Source organism: Kryptolebias marmoratus, linkage group LG24 (assembly GCF_001649575.2).
Source record: "Kryptolebias marmoratus isolate JLee-2015 linkage group LG24, ASM164957v2, whole genome shotgun sequence".
Lineage (NCBI taxonomy): Eukaryota > Metazoa > Chordata > Actinopteri > Cyprinodontiformes > Rivulidae > Kryptolebias > Kryptolebias marmoratus.
Window position 1 is genome coordinate 8,550,166 of NC_051453.1, and position 12,063 is coordinate 8,562,228.

The 12,063-nt window shown below is 41.9% G+C and overlaps 1 protein-coding gene across 4 annotated transcripts in view; it reads left to right on the forward strand.

Moving 5' to 3' along the window:
* LOC108234343 (arf-GAP with coiled-coil, ANK repeat and PH domain-containing protein 2) overlaps window positions 1-12,063 on the forward strand; it is a 38,494-nt gene that overhangs the window by 14,069 nt on the left and 12,362 nt on the right. For 2 of the 4 annotated variants that reach the window (XM_017413470.3, XM_017413473.3), the window contains exons 6-11: window positions 357-540; window positions 3,066-3,110; window positions 3,190-3,285; window positions 7,297-7,371; window positions 9,132-9,143; window positions 10,897-10,959. In XM_017413470.3, the coding sequence (XP_017268959.1) occupies window positions 357-540; window positions 3,066-3,110; window positions 3,190-3,285; window positions 7,297-7,371; window positions 9,132-9,143; window positions 10,897-10,959 (475 nt within the window). The remainder of the gene's footprint in view (window positions 1-356; window positions 541-3,065; window positions 3,111-3,189; window positions 3,286-7,296; window positions 7,372-9,131; window positions 9,144-10,896; window positions 10,960-12,063) is intronic. The other 2 variants (XM_017413471.3, XM_017413472.3) reach the window with 2 other exon arrangements.

A 12,063-nucleotide genomic window follows, 5' to 3' on the forward strand; every position in this document is an offset into this window, starting at 1 on the left:
ACTGGGATTCATAGAATGACCTTTGACCCTTTGTGAGCTTCTTTTTCCATGACCATGCTCAAGTTCTTTCATAGTTAAGATAAGCGTAGCTTCCTTTGACAACTCACCTTTACGCCCTGCTGTAGATAACAAAAAATACTGTATTTCTGTAGTTGTGTTAATGTTTTTATTTATGGAGCCTTTTTGGCATAACTCTGATAGGTCGACTTGTGTTTACACATTTAATGGATGTAGCATAAAATTAGTCAACATTTTTGTTCAAACAAACAAAAAAAAAAAGATATGGATCAGTTTATATGTGTGAAATCTACTTAAAGGCTGTGCAAAATGGACCGTTTTCCTCTCTTCCTTTGCAGTGACCTACGCAAGTTCAAAGAAGCCAAGAAACAGTTCGACAAAGTCAGCGAGGAAAAGGAGACGGCACTTATCAAGAACGCCCAGGCTCCTCGAAACAAGCAGCATGAAGTGGAGGAGGCCACCAACATCCTCACTGCCACGCGCAAGTGCTTCCGTCACATCGTCCTTGACTACGTCTTACAGGTACAAACTGGGTGTCTTCTGACAGACTTCAAGGCTTGCAGAGCCATTTGATCGAGACGTTGTGTTTCTGAGAGTGTTGCAGTTTCTAACGAGGCTTTAAATAGAACAAAATGTCCGGGTCACAGGGAGCTGGTGCCTATCTTCGGCCATCAGCATTAACAAAGAAGCTAGAAAAGGTCAAGTTCAAACCTAAAGCACTCCAAGCAGCAGTGAGAAAAATAACCTACAGCTCTGTTTGATCCTGGTATTTCTGACATGGTAGTCATGTCCATCCACTTGTCTTGTTCATCTGTATCAAAGATGAGTGAATTTAAGGAAAACAAGTTGTTGGTAAATGGCTATTTTTCATGTGAGAGAGCGTAAACAATGATATAAAACACCTATAGATGATTTAATGAACCAAGAGAGGGCTTTACAACAAGCAAAGTGCTGAGACAGCATATTAACTTAGAAAATGAATCATGTACACTCAACTACTAATGTTGATGCCAATTTATTTGCACATCTTTGAAGCCTCACATGGGCGCCTACACTGACGGATATAAAAAAGTAACACCTACTGTCGTATTATCTGCTCTTACTCTGGGCAGCATCATGTTTGGTATGTTTTCCATGACTCATTAATTAGATCATCTAAAATAAATCGAAGAGGAAACAAAGAAAGGGGGAAGTATACAAGAGAACCATGGGAGCCTTTTCTTGTCCTCAGCTGTCAGCATTTGCCATTTCATGAGAGAGATGTCACCAGGCAGAACTGGAGCGTTTTTACACGCAGACGAGCTCTTATTTTGCAACAATTATTTTGTTCTGAGAAGCATTTACAGATCACCGAATACATCAGCTGCGTCCGGGATCCTCTGAAGCAGCTCAGATGAATGCTTTGTGTTTTCTGATTAATTAGCCGCCAGCTGATTTGTTTAATTGTTCCTCAGACGAACATACGAAGCTGTGCAGCCCCAAAATCACATCTTTAATCAACCCTCCAACGTTCTGCTTCAGCCCGCTGCATAATCACCCCCCTTTTTAAAACGAGGCCCGACTGCGAGGAATTAGTGGAGTCTTTATCACGCCTTTTAGCACGCTTACAGGAAATCTTTAAGCCAGCTGCTAGCTCAGCTGATTTAAATGTGTCTCCTTTAAAGTTTTGGTTGGTGCCGTCAGCACTTTAAAAGAAGGCAGCTAACGGTTACAGCTGTGCTTTCAGGAAACGTTTAACGCAGGTTTTAGCTTTACTTTATTATGTTTCGTCGATTGTTTTGTGGCGTTTTTGTTTAATTACACAGTATATGGTTTAAAAAAGGCAAGTCGGCAGAAAGAGGAATAAAAGTACACGAGAGGTTGTTTACCATACTTGGATTTGACATTTAAAAAAGAAAATGTCTCCTTTACCATTCTGACCACATAGAGCAAGAGGAAAGACTGGTAACCTGGTAACAGTTCAGTCACATGACCAATAAGTTTTCAACCTTGACATAAAAAAAAAAAACAATTCCTGAAATTCGAATGCAGAAAAGCCACAGAGAAGCAGAAGCTGTGGTGACATGCAGACATAGGTGGGGAGTTTGTGTCTGAAACGCTTGACAAGAAGGAAGTGTCACGGGCTCAAGAGAGAGATTTAAAACTTAATGTGCACCATTCTTTCCATCCCACAAGAAGGGATTTACAACGGCTAAACATCCAATTAGTGACTAATTGACTGTAACTTTTGCTTGTGGGTGTAGTCTTGACCCCATACTGCATTCGTCCAACTAAATTGCCGTCCTTTGGCGGCGCAGCTCCAGTCGCAACTACTAACTGCATGTAATCAAAAGATGGAAGTGGACTTGTAAAAGTTGTGATGCATGTTATTGTGGCTTGGAGATGGAAAAATAAGCTTCCTTTCCAACGATGGGAGTTAAGATCTTTTTAGAACTACAAGTGCTTCACAAACTTCCTCACATCTTGCAGCCATGAAATTACTGTTGACCACAAAAAGGGATTCGAGTGCGGTGGCCGTGGATTCGTAGCCACAAGAAAACAAGTCCCTGGACTCGGGAACTGTTCAGAGGATCCCTTGAGTATTTACAGTAGTCACAAGCATCACTAGCCCCGCTGAGTGACTCTATTGTATTAAACAGTTATTGGCAAATGTAAAGGGGCTTAACATATCCCTCCTCTGCAATAACCTTGAACTTCCTCCCGCTGGGCCTGATGAGCAGCACAGTCTGCTACACAGAGAGACAAAAAGCTCATTTCTGAAACATTGTGAGACAATGAGCTCCCCCTGGTGTTTAAAAAGAGGAGAACCTAAAATATAGACCCTCAGAATAAATTATACTAATAACTAATTTAACACTTCAGGTTTCTCTCTTTGTTATTTTTGTTCATTTAATCTTTTTATTTAATTATTTATGTTTATCCTTGGCTCTAACTTTCTTTCTGCTTTGTCTCTCTCCCAGATCTCTCATTGACCGTGTCATATTTTATTTCCTGTTTTCTGTTGCTGCGTGTCTTCCTGCTTTTCATGTTGTTGTTGTTGTTTCCAGATAAATGTTCTCCAGTCCAAGAAAAGATCTGAAATTTTGAAATCAGTAAGTTCCGATCACAGTTAAAAAAGTCGAACATGTCGAGCTTGGGAGGCTGTTAATACGACCGCCGTCTTCTCTGCAGATGCTGTCCTTCATGTACGCCCATCTGACGTTCTTCCATCAAGGTTATGACCTGTTCAGTGAACTGCAGCCTCTAATGAAACAGCTGGGAGGACAGGTACGAACTGCTTTCAGCACACAGAGCGTGTGTTAAACTCTGCTGCTGCTGTTCTATTTAAGGCCAAATACTCTTTGCTTACTGTTTAATACCTCCTCTGAATTTATACACAAGTTACTCACTAACATCGCTTGTAGTTTTGTTGTAAGATAACAATTTGAGGCTTTTTTGGACCTTTGATTCTGGCTGTACCCTGACATAACAGAAAGCAGTGGAATTAGTTTGTCTTGCTTAGTGATGAGGTTGAAAATCAAAGATGGGAAACTCAAAAAACAGCATTTTCTTTTTTCCTGTTTATGTTATAGAATGATAGATCATCACTCAGTCGGTGTGTGTGACTTTGCTCCTCGGTGAAACTTGTTTCCTGTTCCTTCTTTATATATCAGTGCACATTTGGACAAAACATTATAAATAATCTCCATTTGTGGCTAAACAACCTCTGCCTGATCATAGCTGCAGTTTAACATCCATCTTTCACCTCCAGGCAGCCTTCACCCCACACATTTTGTTTATATGCCTTTTTTGTCAGTGTTTTTGTATATGTGTGTGTGTGCCACCATCTGTGTACATCCTCTGACAAACAGAGCCCTCCCTCTGAGCCAGAGCGCAGCCCGAATGTGACTTTCAGATGATTATCACAGCAGAGCTGCTGGAATGAGGAAGAAACCGGTCAGAAGACTGGGAAAAGGGTTTTCCCACAGGCAGACTCCCCGGGTTTGACAGTCAGCTGAGTGAGCACGACACAGAAACTGGAGATTGATGCTCCGACTTGTGGAACATCGAGTGTCAACTCTGAGGCTTGAAGCTGTAAGACAGGCAGGACATTTTTGATTCTGCATGAAAGACGGAGGGAGTAAAGAAAGAAGCTGCAGAGAGAGGAAATGAAGTGAGCGCTTTGGAGGGAAAAAGTGTAGCTCATAAACATTTTTGTGGCATTTGATACAGCTAAAATAGGAACCACCGAGTGTTTTGTTTTTGTTTTTTAAATAGAAAAGACCTTGTTTGAAAGCTAGATTGAAAAATCCAAAGCTGTAAATCTTTTAGGTTTGTTTGAAGTGAAGAGCATCTTGCTTCAGAGCTGGAAACATCTGATGTTGATGGTATCTAGACAGTGACTGAAAAAAGAAGAGGAGAAAGACGAGACCAACTTTAAGAGGCAGTTTTCTGGAGGAGATAAAAGACGAGGAGTGACTGGAAAGGCACGGACTGTAAACCCAGAGGCTGCAGAACTCAAAGGACTGAACACAAAGCGAGGATTGGTGGGGAAAAAAAAGGGAGACGATTGAAAAAGACAAGTTCAGGACCCAGACCATGAAGAGGGAGGGGGTAGAAAGAGCGAGGGTTGGTTTCAAGCTGACAAACAACTGGAGTGGAGCTGCGCTGTGGATTTCAAGCCTGTCGCGCTGAATTTGGAGGAAAGCAAAAGGAGAGGAAGATCAGAGACAGAGCTGTGGGAAACGGCAGCGAGAGGACTGGGCTTTTTTCAACTTCTCCTCATCATGAAGCTGAAGAAGGTGGAGAGGCTCTGCAGGGAGATGTGGAGGAGCTGCCAGCAGGTCTGGTAATACAAAACAACACCTGTGTCCTGTGAGAAACTCATCAGGAGTGGGAATATTTACCACTCACTTTCAACCTGCACATTTTGCTCGTTAGCTGCTAGAAGAAAGTGTGCTTTTCTAGTGATTGTTGATTCACATGCAAATAGGAGACAATAAAACTAATATTAACCATAAAAACTAAAATAAGTGGCAGAAAGTTACAGCAGGGTTGGAGATGAGACAGTTAAAATGGGAAATATAATCCAGTCATCATCAGCTTGTTGCTTTAAAGGTTAGGACTGATGACTGTGATGATTCATGTCCAACATGCTACCTTTCTACCAGCTTGATGGAAACAGTTAAGCTCTCTCCAAATATAAGATATATTTCATGGGGCAGGATCTTGTGACTGAACATGTCAGTGTAGTGAGCGCGTTCAGTCAAAGGGATGTTTTCCATGAGTCATAAAGCTTGTCGCTGTAGTTTCGTGTTCGGGGTGATGTAAGCAGGGCACTGTGGTCTGTAATCATCAACATTCGTGAACAGCTGAGGCAATTTTCTGCGGAAACTGTTGAGCATGGGGGGTCAAGGATGGCGAGGTGGATGTTAGAGAAGAGGTGAGCTCATAAAAACACACATGCCCTTTTCAGAAAACAGCAGCTGGACGGTGCGGTTTGAACAGGACAGGAAAAAATTTTTTTCATCTGATGTTATCAGTCGGCCGCTCTGCTCTCCCTCTGTCGCCCACCCATTTCATTTCTAAACAAACACCCCCCTCCAACTCTGCCTTCACTGGAACGCTCAGATAGCAGCATTTATTTTTAATTTGGTTTCTGGAAACAAAAAGCACAGAGTTGTGTTTTTACTTGTGTTAATGTGTTAAAAAGCTTTTAAATTACAGAATAGGAAAATTTAGGCCATTAATAAATAAGTGCAGTATATGAATTTGGACGTCTTTAGGGCCTCAGACCAGGCTGACCCACTATTTTTAATAAGACAAGGTGTTTTATAGTCAAGATAGATCTTTCAGATTCAGGGGGGATCATTCTACTTTTTATTTTGCAGCCACCATGTTTAACCACAGCAGCCCACATAATAAAGGCACAAACATAACTTCAGAATCATTTAAATTTGCTTTTTAAAGATAACATTGAATGTAAAATGTAATTATCCTGATTTTAGAAGCTCCAGACATGTTTCTTGGATTTGTTGTTTATTTTTAAGTGACCTAAAGACAAATCCTAAGTCTTTTGAGCTGCTTTCAAACTTCAAGCTGTGTCTGGATGCAGTTTGCTGATGAAACTTTGAACCCTTCTCATCACATCCTCACATGTATCCTGCAGCCCCCCCTGTGAACACTGACCTCCAATCAGATACTGATTCTTTTGTGTTTGGGGCTGGAGACATGCTGATTTAGGTCACGCTGCAGCAACAGACTATCAAGAGACCTAGTTAAGAATTTCACTGCTTTGAGGCAAACTGGCACATTTTCAGCAACGCCCTGTGACCTCCATCACTTTATTCAAGGCTCTTTTTTTTTTTTTATTTGTTTGCTCCTCTAAGTCTGAGGCCATGGTTCCAACTGGAAACGGGTCGGGGGTGAGTCTGTGCCTCATGTGGAGGAGTTTAAGTGTCTGGGAGTCTTGTTCACAAGTGATGGTAGGATGGAGCAGGAGATGGATCAACGGATTGGGGCCTTGTCTGCAGTAATGAGGGAATTCCTTTGATCGGTCGTGGTGAAGAAAGAGTTGAGTTGAAAAGCAAAAATCTTGATTTACTGTTTCATCTACATTCTAGCCCTCACCTTTTGTCATGAGGTTTGGATCATGACTGTAAGATGGAGATCCCAGATACAAGCGGCTGAAATGAGCTTCCTTCGTAAAGTAGCCAGGCTCAGCCTTGAAGTTAAGATGAGGAGCTCCGTCATCCAGTGGGAGCTCGGAGTAGACCCACTGATCCTCCTCATCAGAAGGAGACAGTTGAGGTGGTTTGGGCATCTGATTAAGATGCTTCCTGGACGCCTCAATTTGGAGGTTTTTCAGGCACGTTCCACTGGGAAGAGATCTCGGTGCAGACCCAGAACTTGCTGAAGGAATTATGTATCCTCTCTGGCCTGGGAATGCCTTGGAATCCCCCAAGGAGGAGCTGGAGAATGTTGCTGGAGTGAGGGAGGTCTGAGTTTCTCTCCTGGACCTGTTGCCTCTGCGACCCGACCACAGATAAGCCGTAGTTGGTCGGTGGAAAAAGTTGCAGGAGTTCACTTTCAAGATGTATGTTTTAGCCTTGTAGGCCAATTTACAAGAGGAACTTTTCAGCAACTAGATTTTCTGATTGCTATGCCTTTCTTTTCTCTGTTTTTCATAACGCCTCAAAAAAAAAAAAAAAAAGCTTAAGCTGTTCTGTGTTTTGAATTAAATATGGACAACCAGTCAGTTTTGTGAGCATGACTAATTTGCTCCTCCATCTCTTGCAGTTGGACCAGCTGGTGGTGGATGCTGCCAAAGAGAAGAGGGACATGGAGCAGAAGCACTCAACCATTCAACAAAAGGTGCACACACTCCCACAAAACTGTCCCGTCATCCTTCGGTCTTAAAGAAAGGTGCTGAAAATTCATCCAAAGAAAAAGTGTTTACACAAATAGCATTTGGCAGCACAAATGGGGATAAAAAGCATGAATAACAGCCTGTTTTGTCTGAGCTGCTGACACATTTGCACTCATTTTCTTAGTGGTCATCATAATAAAGCTCCATCCTACATGTGTTGTAACTTAATGACTGTCAGTTTCTCTGGTTTCAGTCACTGCTGCTTTAGTCAGCTATTAATCTGTTTACAAATACAAATGTATACAAGAATTAGAGTGAATTAAAAAAAAACAAGTCAAGTCTACATATGTGGTTGAAGTGAATGGAGGCAGTACTCCACCCTCAGTCCCCTGGACTACGGAGCAGGATTAGTGGCTTATCGAGGTAACTAAAGGTTCAGTTTGGGATTTTCACTGTCACAAAGCTGATTTACGTTTTACCTGGGTCTGTCACTTCGACAACTTCTAATACTGATTGCTGGATTAGAGATCACACATGTCAGTGCACTGCCTCTCCACCGATCTCCATCCTTACAAAGAATAATAAAGATAAAATCCACTACAGAGGTTTTATAAAATGTTTTTAAACCTGGTTAGAATCACGAGTTAACTAACACTTTTAATGCAGCATTATAGAAACTAAGCCTGCCTATATATATAATCTTTGTTCCTCATGAGGTTTTAATAAAGGGGAGCATCTGCAGTATGTTAATTCAATGAAACAATAATCTACTTCTTCTGTTTTAATGATGTGGCCTCAGTATTGTAAGCTTATTAATTGGTCTGTTCACCGTACGACCCCCCCGACTTGCTTTCCTTCCAGTTGGTGACTGTGATCGGTCCTCTGATGCAGCTCCACCTGTTTTTACGTGAACACGCAGAGACCCAGAGTTACAAATCCTGGGTGGACTTATCGAGTGGATGTCCACCTTCGTAGTATCACTGAACACGATTCCTCATTGTAACGGTTAGTTGAACCAGATCTCTTAAAGGAACCCACGGTAAGCCGAACTTACCGTAGTATGTGGCGCAGGTGTAAGGCGAGCCTGCGGGACGGTCTCAGCTCCACGCCCATGCATTATTGACAGCTGACGGGAACGCATTTCCAAACAAGCCGGGCTCAGTTTCAGCGCACTTCCATTTCTGTTTAGCAACTCTGCCAGCTTTAATTTCCACCCTGGTTTCAACAGATCTTATTCTCACATCTTTCACCGTTATTACTTCTGAATTAGTTCTGGCACATTTCCTCTCCGTGCTTCATTTTTCAGCTTTTTACAATTTGATGAACTTTCAGAGGGATAAAAGTAATTCATCATGTGGGCTGTTGTGTTGCAGCATGGGTTGATTATTCACTCTTAACTTTATTTGGACATCACACAGCATCATTAACTACAGTCAGCATGTGTTAGTTCTTCACCCAGCTGGTGTTTTCTGAGCTTCCCTTATTCTCTACGCCTTTTGGTCTTCTGAAATGTCTCTTATGAAATCCTTTCTTCTGTCTCCTACGTGTTTTTACATTTTTTTTTAATCCAGTCCTCTCTTATCCCTCTACTTCACTTAGTTATAGAATGTGTGCCAGTTTCCAACTTTTTCCCCACCTCCCCTTCCCCAGTTTAGCTGGATGCTTATTGTCTTCTGTAGTCTTTATGTTTGGCTGCATCCTCACAGACGCTTTTAACCAACTGTCTCCTCTTTTCCTCCATTATCTTTCCTTCTGCTCGCTTTAGGCTGCTCTGCAGGTAAGCTGTGTTTCTTCTCCTCGGTCCCTTCACTGTCACTTCACTGTAACGTCTGCATGAATGTCCACCACACTCAGCTGTCCCAAGGTCAGGCTTCATTTCTGCTGCTCACATCATTTTTAAAGGCTGGCGTAAGCTGGATAAGCGCAAGATTAAACAGACGGTATGCATGATTCGATGACATGCATGCTCTTCTGCATGTTGTTAGCACGTCACAGTTTCCAGCAGCTAATTAACCAAGTTCACCGTGTTTTTACATCATAATTTCTCACTGTACATGACTTCACATGGTTTATTCATGCTCGGGCAGGTTGTTACTCACAGATGGTGATCAGTCTATTTTTGCAGGAGGAGCATCCTTATCACTTACGTTTTCTGTTATCTTGTCCTTTCTTGTTGGGAAACGTATGAGACGTATGCCAGCAGTTAAAAATAGCATACATTCTGGTACTATTTTCAGTACGAGACAGTTTCATGAGCATTTCAAACGAACAAAAAATCATTTTTGCTTATTTTTTGAAACAAAATATTGTATTTATACTGTCCCCTAATGTAACATGCATTCTCTTTTTTACAACAAATCATTTTAGCTCTTGCCTTTGTAGAATTCATCTCTCCTAAAGGGCTAATTATTTCTTACAGGCCAGTTTACAAAAGTTTTGTCATGGATCAGAATCTGTGCTGCTTGTAGCTTGGAGTGATGCTAAAGTTTTCGTTTCACTAATCAAATAATTATTCATACTGATTCATCATATTTCCCATTTTTAAGTTTGTTTTCTGCCATTTTAGTCCATCTATTGTTGTCTGAATTTAAATAATTGCTGTTCTCATCCTGTTAATCCTCCTGGGAGTTGAAAAGGGTCCTGAGGTTGTGTTTAGTATGCTCTCTCTCTGCCTGTGTGCATTATTCAGCAGAAACACTCAGACAATGGAGCAGGACAAAGTCACGGTAGCTTTAAGAAACCTAAAGACCTGCTGTTCACTTGAGCATTTCTCCTGTTTTATATAAAGAAACAAAAGGCTTTTCGGTCCATGTTAAAGGATCGGACTCGGCACATTTTCAGTACATTCAGTCGAGCTGAAGGCAAAGCAGAGCGCACAACTGTTGGACTAACATAATTGCTGAATGTTTTATGGTCAAGCTACTCTCTGTGGTCCACCTAATTATTCTAACCGAAGACTCAAACCAGCATCTCTTAAACACACCCCCACCCACACACACACACACACACACACACACACAGGGTGACCTTTGCTCAGAGCACGGGTCCTCTGGAGGAGGAGGAGCAGCAGCTGAGGCTGTGACGAGTGTTTTGATAGACTCAGTCGCAGGAGAGGAGGAGGTGAGGGGATGTGGAAGAGACGAGCCACGCTGCTTGAAGTGACTGCAGCCACTGAGATGTCACACAGAGAGGCTCTGAGACTCTGATCATTTATCGGCCTTACGGGGAGCACACACATCCCAGTTAGCCACCAAGAAAAGCTTGTGACAAATGAAGATTTTCAGCCGTTTTCATTATGTTTGGTATCTGGTGAGTTCATCTAATAGAAGATTAGAGGTGTTTGTACGCTGCAGTGCATGTGACAACGTCACTTTGTCCATGTCTGCTTGTAGTTCTAGTGTTTGTTTGGTTTTGCTTCATCGGTTTTAAGTTTCTCCTTCCTCGGACGAAAGATTCCTTTTTGTTTTAGCCTCAGAAAAACAAAATTCTTCTCTCTCTGTGTGGTTCTCTTGCTGTTTGTGACATTTTAGGAGGTGACAGATGTTGACATTTTGCCAGACTTCCGCAACTTTTGTGCCTGGAGGTCGACCTCCGTACGTAGTCGATGCATTGATTTCCATCCGACTTGTGTGTTGTGACCCCACTCTCCTCGGCCCTTCATCTCCTCTTCAGCACATGATAAAGAGACTGCACTGCAGTGTTTGTGGAGATATTTGCACCTTTGTCTGTTACCTCATGAACACATGCATCAGTGTTAACGTTTTGATATCGCAGCATGTAACATTTTGAAGCCTTTTTGTCGTCAGTGTCTTATACAAGAAGTGTGACTTGCTGGTGTGATGTCAGTGTTTTGATGCTTTGCTGTCTCTTGTCTTCATTTATCTCATTGGACTGTAATTGTTCACACTTCCCCGTGTGTCTAAGGTCAGCAGCCTTCTAGCTGTATAGTTTCATTTTTATTTTGTTTTTAGGTCTTTGTCAGCAGGTTAAAATGATTTTCTAAGACAAGAGGGTCTCAGAAAAAAGTCTGCCAATATTTGAAACAAGAGAATCAGAAATTAATGTTAATGTTTTGGATTTATGATCAGCATGGAATGAATGCACGTGTGCATGCCATAGCTCTGGTCCCTGTCTTCTCTGTCTATTAAGTTTGTTTTTGGAGTAATTGTTGATGTGGCTTTCCAGTTGTGTGCTTAATCTAGTAAAAAAAAAAAATATAAATGTTTGATACAGACACATTTGTTCCTGTTGTGCAACCAAAATAACTCGACTTTCCAGTCCATGTCGTGTTGGGAAATTGTGTGTATGTCTGTGCACGTTACTCCACAGCTCCATAGGAAAAAGATGTTAACTCGGTCAGCTTTTTCTCTGATTGCATTTAGAGATTCTGGCAATGAGAGGGTGTGAAGGCTCAGTCAGACAACAATCAGTCATGCTCCAGATCAAAAAGAGACTCTGAGAGGCCACGATGAAGCACACAGTGATTTAATCCTGCTTGAAACACACAAGCCGTTTGAGAAAACAGTCAGTGTTAGATAGATCATTGGACAGCAGTACTTAATGAATGAGGGGGAAAAAGGAAAAAGTCCTCTGTGAGCAGAGTGCAGGTCAGAATATGAGTTTATAAGAAGAATGTTTGTGTTTATCATGTTGCTGTCCAGGAAATAAACAGGAAGTGGTGGTCATTGTCACCCCCC